Source organism: Ornithodoros turicata, chromosome 4 (assembly GCF_037126465.1).
Source record: "Ornithodoros turicata isolate Travis chromosome 4, ASM3712646v1, whole genome shotgun sequence".
NCBI lineage: Eukaryota > Metazoa > Arthropoda > Arachnida > Ixodida > Argasidae > Ornithodoros > Ornithodoros turicata.
The window spans coordinates 36,442,209-36,463,898 of record NC_088204.1 but is presented as its reverse complement, the minus strand read 5'-3'; the positions used below and the strand labels follow the sequence as shown (position 1 = coordinate 36,463,898).

At 45.5% G+C, this 21,690-nt stretch overlaps 1 protein-coding gene across 1 annotated transcript in view; it reads right to left on the bottom strand.

Annotated features, from left to right (window-relative positions):
* Nucleotides 1–21,690, bottom strand: part of LOC135392999 (alpha-1,3-mannosyl-glycoprotein 4-beta-N-acetylglucosaminyltransferase B-like) — an 81,025-nt gene that overhangs the window by 15,098 nt on the left and 44,237 nt on the right. The window contains exons 3-4 of the mRNA XM_064623604.1: nucleotides 14,920–15,024; nucleotides 14,175–14,362 (exon numbers count right to left, since the gene is read on the bottom strand). Coding sequence (XP_064479674.1) covers nucleotides 14,175–14,362; nucleotides 14,920–15,024 — 293 coding nt within the window. The remainder of the gene's footprint in view (nucleotides 1–14,174; nucleotides 14,363–14,919; nucleotides 15,025–21,690) is intronic.

Here is a 21,690-nt window from a genome sequence, read left to right as displayed (position 1 = left end):
TTCAAGTATAACTTTGGTGCAAGCTTCTTGTAAACAGTAAAGTCGATCCAGTGATGGCTTTTGGAAAGCCGGCCGGTCGGCCTTTTTAATATTCAGGTTTATTAGGAAAGCTACAGTCATGGAAATATTTTCAAATATAGTGAAAACCGTAATGAGAAACAGCACGAACTGGCTTTCACTGGAAAAGTTTAGCTAATCACTTGAATTTGTTCTACTACTTCACGGGTACAAAGTCAGACAGCGCCGTTAGCTGTGCGAGACGGAAAACGGGATGATCGCCCTGCTATAACCAATTTTCCTACCCCCGCTCTGTTGGGGCTCAGCGGGTTACCGTAACCGAAGCATAACGACGATACCGTCAACTAAAACGCTCTAGCAATTGCAGTCAAAAAGTTATCGCGCGGTATGCTCGGGGGTGCTCCGAAGGGCACGATGTTCAGATGAGATAAATCCTCACTATCCCTGTCGATTGTCATACATTCGAGTAAACTCGGCATGTTCTTCACACTGGTGAGGTAAAAAGTGGCATTTACTCTGCCAATTTCCGAGTTCAGTTCGCAAAAATCAACGTAATTAAACTTACGTTACGTGACATTCACATCAAGAGGTGGCAAACGTCTAGTAAGAACAACTGCAGCTGACCGCATGATTGTAGGTCGCGAAGTTTTTATTATTATAATGCATTCACACGTTTTCTAGGACACCCTGTATATTCAAAGCCCTCCGAATCAAGGGAAGCACAGGGAAGCAGGATGGAGGCTCAATAGGCTCAATGGAAACTTCTTCCAGATATTTATTTTAACAAATCAAGTAGCCCCGTAACGATTATTTACTACCGCCTATCTTTGTCTCGCACCGTTTGGACCTCACCTTAAAGATTAAGGAGTATCATTCCCGGCATTCTCTGCTGAAGAATTCTTTTCTTTTTTTGGAAGGACAGTAAACCACTGAAATAACCTCCCACATGACCTTATCATCTCCTGCCCTTACGGTTCTTCGGTAATTTAACTGATCGTTTGAGTGCATAAAGATAAGAAACGTGTTTGTGTATGTATTACCCGTATTGTTCTGTATTCTTGTTTGAAACAATTATGTACCCTCTCCTCTACACATTACCACTCATGTGGAGCAGTAGAATAATAATAAATAAATAAACTAGGACCTGCTGATAGCACCCACGGTATTGCAGAAGTTTATTAGAAAGCACACTCTTTACTGTCTTCGGGTATTGGTCTGCTTCATTCCTAAGAAACGGAGTCATATTGATAAACAACTCTAAATGTTCAATAACAACTCTAAACATACAATAAACAAATATACTAAACAACGAGCTATATCCTGAGCGCACGACCTCACCAATGGGCTGAGCCAAAGCACCCGCGGTCGCCACTTGTTTGCCCGCGCTGTGGCATCACAGTCGCTACAAAATGACCGCGCAATCGATGCGCTGAAAATTTTGGTCTATAGAAAACACAGCATTGTAACATGTTACTGACCTAATTATTCGTTATTTATATTCTAGGTCTGTCTGCAGGTGACAACACTGAACCAGTCGCATTTGTCTACCAGCACAACGCAGTCCTTTCCATTACTGTCCAGTTCCGTTACTGAGCAGGATATCTGACTCAAAGTCTACCAGTTGCCCCCAAAGAGCACGAGTCAACAAGGGCTTCATCGTCCAACACAGATCCAAACTGGGCTTCGAACTTTCGAGTACCATGGAAAAGTCTGCCACCAGCTTTAATAACAGCAGTGAACAAAAAAGATCGGCCTTCAAGCAAGCTGCGACGAGAAAGGATACGCATCATAGTGTCACGAAGCGAAATGGGTCGGCGAGTCGTCGAATAAACAGTGAACGGTTTATTAGACTACTTGGTAGCAAAACACAAGAGTGATAGCCCTCTGAACACAACTGAGTCCAAAGAATGAATGAATGAATGCTCCAGCTTGGAGCGCACAAGCATTTAAGCGTCGCGCCGAAAAGTAGAAACAGCATGTGCGTTTGCCAGAGAGCAGGCGATGTGTCTGGAAGCTTCTTGCTTCTTCTTCAGCATGCGCCGGGATGAGATGTATCGTTTCGTGCCTGCCCTGGAAGTTTTGCGATGATGATTCGTGGCATTGCCCCCTCCGTAGACAGGGCATCGTCTCGATGCCGTATCTTCTCCTTCTGTATTTTTTTCATGTTGCTTCCTTCCAGCTAGTCTTCAGCGCTACCTGCTGAAGTACGGCTTCAGTCGAACGACGTGAACTATTTCAGTCCTCGGGGGTCGTCGAGTGGGTACGCTGCCCTCAGGTACCACTTCGTAATCCAGGTCTCCAATGCGTCGAAGTACTTTGTAGGGACCGAAGTACCGCTTCAGTAGCTTCTCGCTGAGGCCTCGTCGTTGAATCGGCGTCCAAACCCATACCAAGTCGCATGGACTGAAGCGTACGTCTCGTCGGCACATATTGTATCTTCTTTCATCGACGCGTTGTTGTTGACCAATCCGTTGTCTGGCCAGCTGGCGGGCTTCTTCTGCCCGCTGTGTGAAGTCCAGAGCGTCGTTTTCCACATCACTGGGTTCGTGGGGCAGCATCGCGTCCAGCATAGTCGATGCGTCATGGCCGTGTGCAAGGCGGAACGGTGTGAATCCCGTTGTTTCCTGGACAGCCGTGTTATAGGCGAACGTGACGTAAGGCAGTATTTCGTCCCATGTCTTGTGCTCGACGTCGACGTACATCGAAATCATGTCGGCAAGGGTTTTGTTTAGGCGTTGTGTTCGGTGAGCCCGTTCGTCTGCGGATGGTACGCCGTTGTCCTCCGGTGAGCGGTGTGGCTGAGCCGAAGGATTTCTTGTGTTAGCCTGCTTGTAAATGCCGTTCCCCTATCGGTGACTAAGGCGGTCGGAGCTCCGTGCCGTAGTACCATGTTCTCGATGAAGAACTTCGCCACTTCTGTTGCTGTGCCCTGTGGAAGTGCCTTAGTCTCAGCATAGCGTGTCAGGTAGTCGGTGGCGACGACTATCCAACGATTTCCGGAAGACGAACGTGGGAAGGGCCCGAGTAGATCCATTCCAATCTGCTCGAACGGCGCCGACGGCGGTGCGATTGGCTGAAGGTACCCAGAAGGTCGTACCGGCGGCGTTTTTCGTCATTGGCATTCCCGGCACGTCCTTACGTAGTGGTGTACGGTCTTGGCCAGTTTTGGCCAGTAGTACTTTTCCCTTATACGGGCCAGTGTTCGGCTGTATCCCAAATGACCTGATGACGGTTCGTCGTGGCAGGATTCAAGAATCTCGATGCGCATGTCCCCAAGCACAACGAGAAGCCACGTAGCGCCTTGTGGTGCGTGGTTTTCTTTGTAGAGGACACCATTACGTAGGGAAAAACTTGGGAGTGATCTTCTGAAGATGGGAGGAACATTGTCGGCGCGGCCCTGCAGATAGTCGACGAGTGTCTTCAATTCGGGGTCGTTATACTGCTTGGTAGACATGGTAGTCGCGCTCATTAGACCGAGGAAGGCGTCGTCGTCCTCGAGGCTGTTGTCCTGTCGCTGGAGTGGAGCTCGGGACAGGCAGTCGGCGTCGTTGTGTTTTCTTCCTGACTTGTAAGTGACGGTTACGTCATACTCCTGTAATCGGAGGCTCCATCTCGCTAGGTGTCCTGAGGGGTCCCTTAAACCAGCCAGCCGAATAGTTATTCTCTGCCTTGGTTAGCGTTCTGCTTGCGTAAGCGATGACACGTTCGACGCCGTCGTGAAGTTGAACGAGCACGGCTCCTAGACCATCGTTGCTCGCGTCGGTGTGTATTTCTGTTTCGGCGTTTGGATCGAAGTGGGCAAGCACGAGTGCGGTCTGTAGACGCGTCTTCAATTCATCAAACGCCTGTTGCCGGGCTTCACTCCAGATAAACGTGGATCCGTCCTTCGTGAGGGCATTCAGGGGTGACGCAATTCTTGAAAAGTTCGGAATGAACCGTCGGTAGTAGGCGCAAAGGCCAAGAAAGCTTCGAACGTCTTTCACGTTAGAAGGAACAAGGTAATTTGCGATGGCCGCCGTCTTCTCGGGGTCGGGGCTGCTCACGAGATGGCCGAGAAATCTGAGTTCCTCATAGCCGAGTCGAAACTTCTGAGGCTTCAACGTCAGCCCTGCAGTCCCGTTCGTCGACTTCAATTTGCCAGTACCCCGTCTTGAGGTCCATGGAAGAGAAAAAATTTGCGTTTTGAAGGCGATCGAGCGTGTCGTCGATGCGCGGTAACGGGTAGACGCCCTTCTTCGTTATCTCATTGAGTTTCCGGTAGTCGACGCAGAACCTGAGTGTTCCGTCCTTCTTCTTCACTAGTACCACCGCCGATGCTCATGGACTGGTCGACGGCTGGATAATGTCATCTCTTAGCATCTCTTCTACTTGCGTTCGGATCGTTTCTCGCTCTTTGCAGGAGACCCGGTACGGCATGCGGTGAATTGGACGGGCCTTTTCGTGTACGATGATGCGGTGCTTCGCAGTGGGCGTTTGTCTTACTTTCGACGATGCAGCGAAGCAGTCACTGAAATCGTTGAGCATCTGGAGAAGGGTTTGCTTTTGACTTGTATTGAGTTGAGGGTTTACGTCGAAATGTTCGGCCTCGTGTTCCGTGGCGACCGCGATACGAGCAGTGTTCATCAGGCAAACATCCGTGGTGGAGTATTGGTCTACGATGACGGCTATCTTCGTGCCGTTCGCCAGGTGTTGTGGCTCCGGGCGAAAATTTGTGACCAGGAGTTCGAATATTCCGTTTCTTACGGGCACAATTCCTCTTGCTATCCCAAGTCCTCGTTCGAGGAGAAGTTGCGTGTTGCCTTCAGCCATCAAACAGCCAGTCGGTGCTCTCTCGCACGTAGCGGTCACAAGGACTGACGACAAGGGAGGCAGGTTGACGTGCTGAGTCGTCACGGCGGTTACGTCCGTGTTTGCGCGTTTCTCCGGGGTTATTCGTGCCCACCACTTGTCTTCTGCTGTTTCCGGCGTTTTAAAAGAGATAACTCCGTTTGTGAAGTCGATGATTGCTTCGTTTTCGACTAGAAAGTCCATTCCGAGTATTACATCCCGTGGGCAGTTCGGCAAGACGGCAAAGCTGACGACGTACTGGATGTCACGCACTTGTATGACTGCCGTGTATCGGCCAGTCGGTGTTACGACGTGTCCACCAGCAGTGCCGATGTTAGGCTCATCCCACTTCGTTTGCACCTTGCGAAGCTTCTTAGCCAACCTACCACTTATAACAGAGTCGTCGGGTCTGGTATCGCAACCGTCTTAACGCAATCATCTCATTAACGCAATCATCTCATGGCCGTCGATGAGTATTTTCAGGTTATTGGTAATTTTTCGAGCGTCGTGTTGGTGCTGCGTTGCTGTTCGTCGAGTTGGAGGAATTGTAACTTGTCGTCGGTCCGCAGCTTCACCTCCCGGAGCTGCAGTCTTCAGTCTTCCCGGTTAGGGCTGCGCCACACAGGTCGTCTTGCCGGTGACGGTGAACGTGCTCTTCCTGGCGACCTGCTGCGGTGGGGGACGCTCGGGGACAGGTCGCGTCGCGAGCCAGGGGAAGCATTCTGCTGCCGTAGATAGTCTTCAATTGCGGCGGGGCGACTACCGCGCTGGGGGCGGGGGGCGTCGGGTGAAAAACCGGGAAGGCAAAGTCGTCGGTAGGGACATCGGCGATAGACGTGGTTGGCCTCTCCGCAGTGGTAGCAGAGCGGTCTGAAGTCGGGAGTCCGCCAAACGTCCGTTTTGCGAAACGGCTGAGAGTGTGGCGGGACGCTCGGAGTAGGTTCGACAGGCCGAGGAGGCGTCCAACGGTTTCCGTAGTACGACGGACGAGTAGGTGGCACCTGTCCCACAGCGGCGGCGTAGGTTGGTCTCGGTACTTCGGCGTCGGGGTTGGCGGTTGACGATGGCTGGAATGCCTGCTGAACCTCGTCCTTGATGATCGCACCAATCGAAGACAAAGGGTCTTGAGCCTTCTCAGGACAGAGGAGAGCTCGTACTTCTTGGCGTACCACCTCTCGAATCAGCTGTCTGAGCGATCCGACGTCGAGGCCAGCGGTCGTGGAGAAAGCCTCGTAGCCCTGGTGTCGTTCGTTGACGGTAGCGCGAGAGAGCAGGGTCCTCTCAATGCGGACGGCTTCGTCCAGAAAAGCGTCGGTCGTGGCGGGTGGATCCCGGGACAGGGCGCGAAAAATTTCTTCTTTTACGCCCCTCGTGAGTCGCTGAACCTTCTTCTCCTCGGATGCTTTGGGGTCAGCTCGCCGGAAGAGCCGCAAGACATCTTCGACGAAGCCTGTAACGCTTTCGTTTGGCAGCTGGATCCGTCTCTGGAGCAGATGTTCAGCGCGTTCAGCTCGTTGTTGAAAAGCGAACGCCTCGCGGAGTTTGCTTTTGAAGACGTCCCAGGACGTGAGCGAAGTCTCCCGGTTCTCGAACCATGTCTTCGCGGTGCCTTCCAGGGAGAAATAGACGTTGACGAGCTTCGGGTCGTCACTCCAGTTGTTGAACTTGGCGATCCGCTCATAGTGGTCGACCCAATCATCCACGTCGTCGTAATACTCCCCGCTGAATGTCTTCGGCGACCGTGCAGGGGCTATGGGCGTGGCAACAGGTTGCGCCACTTGGGTACTGGTCTCCGCAGTCATCTTCTTCTTGCGTTTGGGGGGTTCTAATGGACCGAATTCTGCAGGCAGACCAAGCTGTCTTCTGCTTTGTCGCAGTTGGTCTTCCAGGCCGTTGGACAAGGAATGCCCCGCACGTCCACCAGAAATGTCACGAAGCGAAATGGGTCGGCGAGTCATCGAATAAACAGCGAACGGTTTATTAAACTACTTGGTAGCAAAACACAAGAGTGATAGCTCTCTGAACACAACTGAGTCCAAATAATGAATGAATGAATGAATGAATGAATGAATGAATGAATGAATGAATGAATGAATGAATGAATGAATGAATGAATGAATGAATGAATGCTCCAGCTTGGAGCGCACAAGCATTTAAGCGTCGCGCCGAAAAGTCTAGAAACAGCACGTGCGTTTGCCAGAGAGCAGGCGATGTGTCTTGAAGCTTCTTGCTTCTTCTTCAGCATGCGCCGGGATGAGATGTACCGTTTCGTGCCTGCCCTGGAAGTTTCGCGATGATGATTCGTGGCAATAGTTAGCCAAGCAATGAAGGTTTCTGACCGCTCATTAAGAAAGCATCTAGCAATAATTGCTACAAACATTCTGCACGTGTACCTCTCATCATTTGAAGTTTCCTTTGAAGGCACTGTCGTCGGCACAGGATACGCTTCACTTCTGAATCAGCTTGTTTTCAGAACAGAAAATATCGTCCGGTCCAAGAGAGATTCTAGCAGATCTGAGTCTGGCGGACATCAAAAGAGTCGCAATATGTACGGTTGAATCACGCGTCCAACATTTCAGAGACGGGCATATGGTCATATTATACAGGGTGTCTTTTTCTTTCGATACAGATTTATCATAAAAAACTATAAGGGCTATAGACATGCCGTTTTGACTTCCATCATCTCTGCGCCGGCGAACGTTCTTGGCCATATGTTGCTCAACCGTCAAATGACTAATTTCCTAAAAATGAAGTGACTTTTTAATTATAAAAGCTACGAAGTTGTCCTAAGGAGAACATCTGTTCCTTTCGATGACCTGATATGTTAGCCGTTTACGGAACAGAAATTCGTTCGGTAGATCGTCCGCAAAAAAAACGTGAAGGGAAATCATTTTTTTCTTTGTTTTGTTCATTGCGCATCTACAGAGGCTCGTCTTTCGTCAACCCTAATGTGAGAGGGTGAAAGAGCACACTGTCACCTCTTGGGTCCTGGAAAAAGATTAAGAGAAAACAGAAAACACAACTCAAGATAAGGACAGTTCCGATACATGCGTTTTTGCTTTGTTTGCGCAAGTTAAAGCTAATCATCGACGCATGAGGCCGCACTGTGGCGACATATTCACCGCACGAGGCTCCTTCACCCTCTTACATTGGGGGTGAAGGAAAGACGCGTCTCCGAAGATTCGCAATGAAGAAAATAAACAAAAAATGGTGTTCCTTCACGAATTTTTTGCGGACGATCTACCGAATGAATTTTTGTTCTGAAAACGGCTACTATATCAGATCACCGAAAGGAACAGATGTTCTCATTGGGACAACTTCGTAACTTTTATAATTAAAAAAATGATCAACGATTTTAAGGTAATTAGTCATTTGACGGTTGAGCAACATATGGCCAAGAAAGTCCGCCGGCCCAGAGATGATAGAAATGAAAACAGCATGTCTATAGCGGCTATAGTTTTTTAATGAAAAATCTGTATCGAAAAAAAGGCCACGTATAATGTGTAATCACGGTAGTAATGGATGTATAATTGGTAAGAGTCAGTCATAATGAACTAACACTGCAGCACGAGGACGGACAGGGAACAACAAGGACAAACAGTGACAACAGGAACAAACACTGTGTTTGACTTCTGACAAAAAATTTATTGACATGACAGACAAGCCTTTTAAATACCTGCGTAATCATCTTTAACGTGTCACTTTTCAGTAACCGGTCAACAGCTGACCCCTTTTAACCCACTTTTCCGGAAACAACAGGGTGTATTCACATGACATCAAACGAACGCGTTCGGTCGTATGTTTTGGACGTGGTGGTCATTTTTTCGGCGCAGCTGCAGAGATTTTCTAGCATTTGCTCGAAAACGAAGCCTAGAATGGTGTTTCGAGATCCGGTCGTGTCCATTCAATTCTCTTATCCCGAAGACACTCCGTCATTGTCGTTCTCGCGTTTTCTTTTTCCAAAACTTATGGTTCCCGCATTGAAAAATCGCACTTGTCATCTTTCAATGCTGCGAACAAAAAAAGTGACCAACAGTCAGACGCATGCCACCTTATGCGCATGGCACCTTACAATGAGACGTAGGTGAATACACTTTATACATCTTTGACATATAATGCCACCAATGCGTGGCTTATGCACAGTGACCCCCTTTTTTCTTATTTGATATCCTTCCACAATCTCTCTCATGCGCTAATCCGCTGAACGCCCCTTTATCACTGCATTGTGAAACATTGGAGTGCAGCCGCATTTGCTGCAGTGGACTGCTACGTGACGTGATGGGGTTCATGTCATATGTATGTATCATATGTTCATGATTTTTCAGATGACAGCGGGATGTCATAGATCACGTCTGCTTTGCATGTGTCAAACGTTGTAAGATGTTGTACTGGCTGGTTCCAGTTGCCGCTGGTGATCTTACACCGTGTTTCCTAATTTTTTTCGGCACAGGGAATGCGATCGGGATGTCGTATTAATCAGCTATTTTCTTGAGATTGTGAGACAATCTGTGCATATATGGCACAACAACGGGCCGTCCTTCATGCGATCTCCTCTCTATTCGTTTCCCACCTCTAGCATTCTTCACCAGTGCCTCACTTACAGTTACAAGCAGCTCTTGCGAGTATGCTGCTTTTCATGCCTACTTACTCTGGCCTTCGTACGCTTCCTTGGCAGAGTAAATGCGACTTCCCTTTATGTTTCACAATACGGTGATAAAGGGGCGTTCAGCGGAGCAGTGCATGAGAGACAAGGTGGAAGCATATCAAATAAGAAAAATGTATTCTTCCTGGAAAAGTGGGAGAATCGGGGCTGAATTGCCCGGTTACTGAAAGATGACTACTGATGTATTTAAGAACCCTGTTTGTCATGTCAATAAATCTTATGTCTTATGGTGGAAGTCTAACACAGTGTTTGTCATTTTTCCTGTCCGTCCTCGTGCTGCAGTGCTAGTTCATCATAATTGACTCATTATATATTGATAACTACAACAGTTAGCCTGTTACCTGTAGCACTTAATCAAACAGACACAACATTATATAATGTTGTTGCGTGTGATATAACATATTATTCAATTGGTCGTTTGATTATTCGAATTTGATTCCACTTTGAAATTTTGCTATTCACACACTTCTAGTAATGACTTTTTACCACACATAAGAAAATAACGGTTAACCTCGTCCTCAATGATCCGTTCCAGGAGTTCCTCACAACCAGTGTCATTGGGCGTTCTGAACTTCCACCCTCACCTCCGATTATTGCCCTTGGTGAGGTGCACCTGTACTTTATAAACATAAATAACATGGGCCAAGCACGATTCTCGTTGCCTCATTGCTCTAGCTTTTCTTTTCTTTAAAGAACACCTGTAGGGTAATACCCAACAGGCTTAATGTTGCTGTTAATGCAATTAAATATGCGTTTTGTTGTCCAGTAAATTCGCAATATATACATTTTCAGCAGAGGTAGATTGCTAGATAATCCGTAATAATCCTGTCTGGTTTTATGAGACACTGCCTATTGATCTAGCAATGTTCTATAAGAGCTGTTATTGCACTATCATGTTACAGGTGACTCACCGTAGTGTGCAGCCTCCTTCATGGTAACCGTGGACAACAAAGCGGTCGTAGACCATACTCCTGAGTTCATAACGGCTGTTGGTGTCTTTTTTTCGCGCTACACTATGTTCTAAACCTTGTCTATGCAGAAGAAACCCAAGCGTTCCTAGAATTCCTCCAGCGGTACGTCACAACTTGTGGAGCATTTCTGGCTCCTATTAGCCTTTGTACGTCATTTCTATTTCTCTTAACAGGTTTTGTTTTGCGGGACCTTTTTTTGGAATAAACCCGGATATGGGCTCCAAAACACATAAGAGGCAAAGTGCACCTGTGAACAAAAAGGTGCTCAGACTTGTAGAGAAACTGTCAAGTTTTGAACGGCATATCTGATGTCTTAAGGTGAGTATAAATGGACCCATTGCGCTGGTTATACCTATGTATCCTTCAATGTGTTGCAGAGACCCACTGGGTTGTCCATCGCGTGGTTTCAAAGGGACGGCATTTCTGGCCACCATGAGCAATTATCCATTTTTGTACTCGTTTGTTCGGCAAAGGTACGTGCTCATGCATGCTGATTCCCTGTTCCGCCCACCTACATTTTCCTCTTGTAGTGTTTGAAAGGGAGGGCATTTCTGGCCACCATGAGCAATTATCCATTTTTGTACTCGTTTGTTCGGCAAAGGTACGTGCTCATGCATGCTGATTCCCTGTTCCGCTCACCTACATTTCCCCCTTGTTGTGTTTGAAAGGGAGGGCATTCCTGGCCGCCATGAGCTATGATCCATTTTTGTACTCGTTTGTTCGGCAAAGGTACGTGCTCATGCATGCTGATTCCCTGTTCCGCTCACCTATATTTTCCCTCTTGTAGTGTTTGAAAGGGAGGGCATTTCTGGCCGCCATGAGCAATGATCCATTTTTTGTTAATTAAAAAATAGCTAGGAAGCAAGCGAACTGATCAAGATTATGCATAATGTAGAGCCCCGAGACTATAGGGAACACGAAAGGACAGACACAACACGAAGCCTCAAACACAGCTGAAAATTTTACTTCACATACAAGAAATATATACACAAACAGAGGGAAGAACCAGTTCAGGACAAAATAGGATGTCAGTTCGGGTGAACAAGAAGTCTGCTCAAGGCCGGACCGAGGATTACGGATGGGCTGCTGACACAGTTCCCACAAGAGGTTACGCATAGGGTCTATCTCAAAAGCCTTCTGTGAGGGACGACTTCGGAAACCTCCACAATTGTTTCGTCCCATAGAGGGAAGCAATCTGAGCATTCTTCCAAATCCTTGACTTTCGGAATTGCTTTATTTTTTACATTTAATGAGTGCTCTCTCAGACGATCATTTAAGCAACGTTTTGTCTGGCCAATGAAACAGAAACCACAAGCTAGGGGGATCTGATAAACAACGTTGGAAGAACGGGGGACGAATTTGTTCCGGTGATTCTTGCAGGTTACTTCAGGTTTTGCGAAATGCGTGGGGCGATAAAGACGGAAGTTGTTCTTGAAAACGAGGTTGACTTGAAATTTCTTCGCAACGGCCAACAAGTTCTGAGACACTTTGTGGAAGTAAGGTAATACCACACGTTTGGAGACAGAAGGCTTAGTTTCAAGCGAACGAGGAAGCAAGGTGGTTAACAAAACCTTTAAAGCACCAAGAAACATGTGGTGGGGGTAACCAGCATCATTCAAACGGAGAAGCTGACTCTCTGCAGAGGGAAGGATATGATGACAACAGGATTCTTTTACCGCATTTGATAGGAAACCTGTGATCAAACCCCGTTTTACAGTTTTAGAGTGGCAACTTGAAGCGGGCAAATTGGGTTTATCTTGAGATTTGCCGTAAGTCCAGCAAAGAGCGGGTTGTAACGAAAGTCTGATATCAAGAAACTGAAGCACGCCAACAGTGGGGAACTCAATAGTGAACACAAGCTCCGGGGCCGCGGACAAAATTACATTCTTACACTGAGCAATAACACTTTCATTGGTAGAAACAAAAACCAGGTTATCTACGAGCCTTCTTACGACGTCGTCATTTGAAGACAGAGAAGATATAAAGGATAATACAGCATTGTCAATTACACTCAAGTAAATCTCTGAAAGAGCAGGCGCTATACTCGAGCCAATACAGATACCAGTTTTTGGGTGTACGATTGCTCGTCAATACTTGTGGCAGTAGATTTCAGATAAAGTTCTAGTATGCGCAAAAATTCAGTGACAGATATACCAACTTTCGATTGAAAGCGCACCAAATTATCTTCAAGAAATCGGCGTACTCTATTCAACAACACATTATCTTGCAGTGAATAGTACAGATCCTTGATGTCCAAATAAAAATAAAAATATTTCTTGCCATGAAACAATTGTAAATCCGCAATAAGTTGTTCACAATTCTTCAAAGTTAACGCGCTAGGGACAAATATACAAGAAAATCCCTTTTGTAAAAAAGTCGAAACAATTTTTGGCCAGGTTTGATTCTCATTGATTACGTTCTAAGCGTCATGTCCAGCTTGTGATCCTTGAGCAGGAACTTTACGGCGAAAGTTCCACGAGATGCAGAGCGTATAGCTACATAGGCCAGTCAGATCATTGTCAAGACGAATAGAGCAAATCGATTTCTTGATCTTGTCTAGAGCACGATTATACGGTTTCAAAACTTGCCGGCTCGAAACATACGGTTTCGGTGCTGCCGATCTCCTTCTTCCATGATAGGCAAGCCTGAGCGATGGGCAGGACACGTAAACAAACACAAACACGAAGGCCTTCTTCTTCCCTGTGTTTGTGTGTATATTTCCTGTACGTGAAGTAAAATTTCCAGCTGTGTTTGAGACTTCGTTTTGTGCGTGTCCTTTCGTGTTCCCTAGTCTCGCCGTTTTACATTATGCACCATTCTGTTGTTCTGCATTCGTTTGTTCGATAAAGGCACGTGCTCATGCATGGTGATTCACCGTTCCACCCACCTGCATTTTCACTCTTGTAGTGTTTGAAAGGGAGGACATTCCTGGCCGCATTTCTCGCCATTTATATTTTTCATCCTCGTTCCTTCCAGAAGAGTAAGCGCTCATGCAGGTTGGTAACATGTTCCACAAACCTAAATTTTTCGTCCTTGCAGTGTTTGAAAGGGAAGGCTTCATCGCCACATTATCTTGCATGGCATACCTTTCTTATAGTTGAATCAGAAGTTATCTGCTCTTTGTCCACCACTCATAAACCCCGGCAAATGCAGAATACTAAAAGGACAGCGAATGGCAGTTCCAAATACTACACGAATGCAGTCATCAAAAGGGGACGCCGTAATAATAAACAGCAAACAACAGTTCCAAATACTGGCAGATGCCTGTCACTAAAACTGGTCACCGTAAAAAAGAACATGAAATGGCAGTTCCAAATGCTCGTAACTGACGGCCAGTAAAACGAGACACCGTAAAAAAAGAGAGAAAAAAAACGGCAAATCATTTTACGGGCTGGCGTAAAAAAAGAAAGAAACTAGCAATGTTTGGCAGCAAATTTTATTTGTATTTGCTCGTTCTTTTTTTACCGTGAATTTTTTTACGGTGTCCCTGTTCAAATTCGTATAGGCTGTCGCGATACTATGGAAGGATATTTTGATTTCCCCATACACCAACTGGAGAGCTGGAGAGGAGAGAGGAGGCAGACAGTTAGTAGCCTCTACTTCATACAATGTACGGTTCAAAGTGAGTGGTGCAAATATTGAGAAAAAATGAAGAAAAAGAACAAATAACTAAAACATGAGAAAAAAAAACTCACGAAAAGAGACGTGTTGGCGAGGTGAAATTGAAAAGTATTCTGTCTCCTATCCTTGGTGCTAGATTCCAGTAGAAACCTGAAGCGTTGTAAGCTTTTTCGATGCTGTGCTCGCTGTATGCCCCCAATGATGCAGAAACCAATGCTGGGGGATTGGCATGTGGCACGAAGATAAATGCTCTCTCAGGCCCCTGTACAGGAACGAAAATGAGCACCACGGTATCACATAAGATGACGAAATCCTGTCTCATCTCGTCTCACCTCGTCAACTAACACGATATGCATTTCACTAGTGTTTCCCCATTGTCCCCCGTATCACGTCTCAAGTGATTGAGCATGACGCGTCGCCGACTACGTTACTCAGATTCCTCGCGCTCATACTAAATCGACGGTAAAACCATTGGCGTTTCAGCATCGTTCAAACGCATACGTAAACGAGGTGCCAGGTTTGACAACCAATTTATATGCCAGTGACAGCTTGTCATGTCATGTGCACTGCGTTTCTTCCCGAGAAACGGAGAACACGGACATGTTGTACGTGGATCCAGTGTTTTGCGCGAACTTTGCGTGTGATCATTTGTCCAATCATTCGTCCTAGCTGCTGTCGTCGTTTATATTAATTACGTGAGCTTCGGCTTCGGACCGAATCTTTGACACAGTTCTGGTATATTTATATACAAACAAATCATCATCTTTCGTCATCTCATTATTCGGAAAACGTAACGATTTGTATCAAAAAAGCCCCAACCGTCTCTGGAACTGGTTGAAGTTCATGGGTGCTCCTATAATCCTGCTTGAACATAGGCAGGGGATGAGGAATCCACACTTTGCTGACAGCATGTGTGCAGTTTACCTGTCAAAAAGAACAAAAAGAGCAATGCAAACAATGTGACGTCCAGGTTAGATTCGAGGTTAGGTTCGATTCAAGTCGAGTTAAGCCAGGTTAAGTGGTCCTAGCTGCACTTGACAACGGGACTCCGGTAGAATGTCTTAATGCAAACAAGAAAGTGTATCTGACTACAGTAAGAAGCCATCATAACACTCAGCAATGCCGCAGCAGCACGCAACCCATCCACAAGCTACCCTCGCAGCACACAAATATTCCGAAGACGCGGTGGAAGCACGTGTCAATGGGGGCTCCCTAGCAATGCCATTCGCAAAGAACCTTACCCAAATACAATCACTGTGCTCCGGAACTCTGAAGAGGGAAGCAGCAATAGCGGTAGAGGATATCAGTAAACAGGGCTAAGATCTGGGCGGTTTGGTGCCTCATATAAAAAAGAGCTCCTCGGCACTGAGGATTTTAGTCTTTTTAACAGGATTTCAGTAATTCCTTCGGTTGATCATTTCAAAGAAAACAGGCACCTCTCCGAGAAGGCATACCATGAGTACCCCTCTGCAATGATATCACACATGATGTGATGCATTATTATCTGCTCTTTTGTCTTCAAGGGGGCTATAGCCGTGTCTATTTTTTTTTTTCACAGTTGCGGGTTTACGTCGCGAGACAACTTAGACAATGAGCGACGCCACAGATGTCGGTCTGTGGATTGCTTTTGCACACCTGAGGGTTCTTTAACGTGCGATGAAAGCTCACTACACGGCCCCCGTATTTAATGTCCCTCGCGGAAGACGGCGTGTCAAAGCAACTTGTACCCCTATAGCCTTGTCAAGATGCCACAACCACTTTTATTTTTGCTCTTTTGCTGCCCGCACTGCAAATGAGAATAAAGAAGCATGCATTCGTTCGTACTACCGCCATTAAAAGGGCTGCAGGAGAAGATGGCACCATCTTCAACTGTTAAACATTGCAGGAGAAGCCATAGTGCTAGTCTTAATTATTCCGTGTTTGAAGCAACATAATTTTTCTTGGGCATGGAAGAATGCATTTACTATCTTCAAAGAAAGAGAGGAGGAAGAAATATATAATGGTAAGGGTGCTTTGAACTTTTTACTATACCCATGAATAACAGTAGCGAAGGTTAACGAAACAGTCGTTTCACCCAAGAACATGCAGGACATTGGAAACAATTTCAGTGCCTTAGATCATACTTTCACAGTCCGAACTGACTTGTAGGTGACTTCACGTCGGGCCGTATCCCTCCACGTGAGATTCGGCTCTTGGTCAGCTGTAATGGTTGCCTTATGTTGAGCTTGCGAACTTCTGTGATTCCCGGCTCATCCTGCCTTTTTCGGGTCATTGTGTTGGTGTTGGCGTACTTCGCCATATTCTGAACGTGTCACCTATCATTGCACCGTACTATTCTTGGTCTGCTGCGAAGCAACGAACCGCAACGGCAGTCACTCGCCTCAGCGAAGCGAAATTCTGACTGCTGCATCTCAAAGAAGCATCGGGACCCGATCACGTACTGCAACTGCTGAAGTTGAATTATTTGAACCTTCATCCAAATGTAGTCTCATGTGGCTCTGACGTACAAAGTAAAAAGTACAAGGTTAGCACATTTATTTTGCAATTCCAAGTCTACGCACTGAAAACGATACAAGCGCATCCGATCATTCTCGTAGCTGTTGTGTAACACGTATGCTTTCTTACACATCCCACGGAACCCTCTTCTTCATGAACCCAGTATACTTTATGTGACCCTTCTGATGGCTACTTACTAGGCTATGCCGCTCTGAAGCATTCAGATGACGAAGGATCGTGGTGGCTGCACCTGTGCTTTCGAAAGATCAAACAGTCATTCCACACTGTGCTTACTGGCTTTGTGTCGAGTCTGACAGATCCGACAGACCTGGACAGCCTTTTTCAAGGAAGTTTGAAATGTAAGAAGTGCCATATTGGTTTCACATATTCCCACTACATGTGTGTGTGTGGGGGGGGGGGGGAGGTATATCACTGTACTTTTGATGCTATAGCATATCTAGCGTACATGAGTATTCGGCACCTAGTGTGGCAAACTCGACACCAGGGACAAATTGCCAACAATTGTTTCTGCCTTTTCTTCAACTCATTGTTTGTATCGTAATATTATTTTAGTATAATCTTCAGTAGTATAGATAGGTGGCAGTACTCAGACATGACCACCAGGGCAGCGCCACCGTCGCGTCTGGGCCGACTTCACTCGCGTACTTTTTCCCCCGCCCGGTGGGCGGTGCGTGTGCGGGGGGCTGTACGCGCGTTATCGGTGCGCGGCGTGTGGCCGGAGGGCTTCGAGGGCGCTTACCCTCGCACATTTTTCAGCCTGGGCCGGCTTCTTTCACCATTTTTCTATCTGTGCCGACTGTGCTACAGCTGGTGTGCAGTAGGCAGTTTACATGCAAAGGCGATCCATACACAAAAGTACAAGTGAAAGTATATTTATTAAAATGTCGGGAATTATGTTATGACTCTGTGTGAAGGAGAAAAACCAAGCCAAAAACTTCAAGCATAAGAAACACAATATGATACATGTAACAAATGTTATACTTATTACAAGTATGATGCTATAATATTGAATGGGTATCACACATCATACACAATATTTTTTATTAAGGATAATCACATGTTTTCAATGAATCAGAACTAAATTAGGGTAGCGCAATCAAAGAAGATATTTTAATCAATACAATTATAATCAAAATTACAAGGTTTATTATAAAAAGTCTAACATTATTATATGTGAGCACGATAGTGGAGGTTTAATTACAAAGTTCTGATCGGATGTACCTAACTATACACAATAACACAGTACTTAAGTTGAATATTTCAATATGTCACTTCAATATGTCAATTAATTAGATTCTGATGAAGTGATCGGTGATCAGCACGTTGGCGGAGGGCTGTGCGTTCGTTTACCGTTCGTTTACCCCAGTTTAGCCTGCAGTCACCTGAGAGTAATTTTCTTAGTCCTGTACCCATATGCACTGCTCTGGTGCCGTATGAGGCCAAAGAAAGCCCACAACAGCAGGCTAATAGCAGCACCGAGGATAACAATTTATCTGACCCAACCATCGTACCCGGGCATGGCTACTACCAGCGAATGGCCTTGTTCTGCAGTCAGCTTGCTGGATTCGTCTTTCTCACCCAACATATGGCGGTAATTTTAACGACACCTTACACGGACCACTGGTGCAAGCCTCCTCCGGAGTTCGCAGACGTCAGCCTTGATGAGTGGAAGAACAGGAGCATCCCACGAGGTCCCGATGGGGCCCTCAGCCATTGCTTGGTTTATGACCCTCCTTTACCATCTCCATCCATGAATAGGTATGGGTTCAATATCGGGGGCATCTGAAAGGCGAGGTGGCTTTAGTTTAGTATCGATGCCAAATGCAGGTGGCATTACGGAGGATGAGTCTAGATATAGCATTGATACTTTGATACGATGTTGCCAGACGATGTCACTACTACGGCATGCGACCGACTGATGCAAGCGCAAGGATGTACCCTTGCGGTGGGAACTACATCCACCGGTGTTTCTGTGGTGTACTCATGCATGAACGTGTCTTCAAATTCTACAGGCTACAATGTAATAATTCCCACTTACGTTTCACCCACTATTCAGTGGGTCTAGCCTGTCGTGACGTGTTTCAGACTCCTACTCGGTGCATTCTCGGGGAATTTTTCAACCTGGGCCGACTTCTCTCGCAAATGTTTTTCCCAGCACGCTGTGGGTGGTGCGCCGGTGAGGGGCTCTCCGGGTGCCTACCAGTGGGCCGAAGGGCTGAGCGTGCCCTTATCAGTGTGCATTTTTCACCATAGGTCGACTTCTTTGGCGATTTTTCCGCCTGGACCAATTTCGTTCACATTTTTTTCAGGTGGCGCGTAGGCACTTTACATGCAAGTAGGCACATGCACACCGACAACACCTGGGCCGACTTCAGTCCTATTTTTTCCCGCTACAACAGCTGCGCGGTGGGTGGTTTACATGCAAGTATAGACACGGACACCACCAACGCACGTAAGCGATCATCACACCTGGCTCAACTTCACAGGCATTTTTTCTACCCTTAGAATAGCCGTGTGGTATGCAGTTTACATGCAAGTGGGACATGCCCACCGGCAATCCTACCAAGCGACGATGCAGTCACCTCTGGGCTGACTTCATTCACTTTTTTTTTTGTGCCTGGGCCAACGTCATTCTTTTTTTTTTTTTGCTACACCAGCCGTGTGGTAGGTGATTTACATACAAGTAGGAACACGCACACCGGTGACCCCACCAAGCGGTGATGCCGTCACACCCGGCCCGACTTCATTCGCGATTTTCAGCCTGGGCAGGCTTCATTCATAATTTTTTTCCCCTACACCAGCTGCGCAGTGGACGGTTAATATGCAAGAATAGTTATACAAAGGATAGCCATTCAGAAAACTACAAGATGAAATATATTTATTAAAGCCAAATAGTGGCAGGAATTATGTTGTGACTCTGTGTGAAGGAGAAAAACCGAGCCAAAAATATGGAACGGAAGAAACATACATATAATAAACATAATATAATACATATATACATATAATACACACATACATATAATAAACATAATATAATACATATATACATATAATACACACATACATATAATAAACATAATATAATACATATATACATATAATACACACATACATATAATACACATAATAAAGAATATGGGAAGCTAAGTTGAATATTCCAACACGACGCAATGAATCAATTTCTTCTGACGTGAATAGCACACATGCAAGGAAATAACGAGAAACACAATCAATAGCTAACAGAGAGCCAAACCTATGCATCGTCCACATGTAAACATTAGATACATGCAAGGAAATAATGAGAAACACTATCAACAGCTAATAGAGAGCCAAACCAATGCACCGTTGAACACATAAACAAGAGGTACACAAAGGAAAAATAAATGAAAAACAATCTATCAAAGCGATGAACATGCACGGACTTAACACTGAATAGCAGAGAAACACTCTAAACGGCGCATCTGCCAACGTGTAAACAACAGACACATGCAAGAAAATAATATCGAAACAAACTAGAAAAAAACAACCATTACAAAGTTAATAAATTGAAATGGAAATACTCTATTTTTTGAACTATCATAAAATCATCATTGCGACCTAATCTAGTCAAACAATATACAATTTTCATTCCACTCAGGCACTATAAACATTAGCTTGGCAGAGGTATCCAACACGCAGTCAACCAAGCCAGCTATCTTTGCTACTTGAGCCTGGTGGGGTCACTCTCTCTCTCCCTCTATACAGCCCAAATCGAAGAAACCGCACGTCCTTTGTCAATCTATGGGGTGGGGACTCTCTGTCTCGCTTTCACATTCTTTCATCCAAAGGGGAATATTCTTAGGACTGGTCAAGTTTGCACAGAGGAGAAATTTGTTATTGATCAACTATCGCAAATAGATGTTAGTATTATTTGATTCTCAAGAACACAATAAGAATTCTATAAAAGCACACAGTAGCAAGCAAAAAAATCTGCGAACAGACATCATTATCTCTGCAAACTGCTTTTAGACAAACATTATCTAAACAAGTGAGAAATATTATGCTACCATCTGTGGAAACAATACTCAATCAAAACGAGAAACATTGTGAATTGTGTTTTCAGACTATTGTTAATCAACCAAGAAATCAACAGACACAACTAATAAATCATCCATATATAATTCCCAGCTCAGAAAATATCAATCGTGTAAACATCTGAACCAAAGAGAGAAAGTCAAGTTTATACAGTGATTGAAACAATACTCATTCAAAAACGAGAAACAAATTTAATTGCATCATTTTTTATGATAACTTTTGAAGAATAATTTCTACATGCAGAAGCCACAAACAAACAACACATCTGCAATGCAAATTAATGTAAAAGTTTTCTACAGAGGAAATCAACAGACACAACTCAGAAATACCCTCCCGACTCATAGAATAATTGTATTACTATCAATCGAGTGATCATCTGAAACACAGTCAAAACAGTAATTAATTCAGGAAAACATTTTCTAAACAAGCAACACAAATACACAGAGGAAGGTGTGTAGGTGGTATGCGGTAGTGGAATCGAAAAGAGAGGGAAGCTGCTAACCATACAATTCCCATACATTTTCGTCAAGGTTCCGACCTCAGGGGGTAGAGGAATTCTCCAGCGGTCTTGGTACTCAATATACTTGAAGGCCATAAACTCGCCGCCATCCAAGTCAAAATAGGGAGGGCTGGACTTTAGCGCGGTTTTGTCTCCACTCTATCTCTATCTATTTTTTCTGTTTTATAAACTCTCGTTGCCCAGAATGCACAGCTGGCCTGAACACGAGTTCGATGCTGCCCAATTAGTGTGATGACTCACTGGATGATTACTGTGGGGGGTCCCAATTAACTCAAATTGCTCAATTGGTTGTGCGTTGTGGACTATGAGAGTCCATCCCATACTACTGTTTTGGCTAAGTTTCGGAATCGCCCCGGCTGTACGAAACCGTCCCTTTAAACAGCTTATTTTAACGATATATTTTGCAACGATATATTTTTCATGATGGATTCTTTAGCGATTGTTTTTTGGAAGGGGATTTTTACGCGGCTTATTGTAAA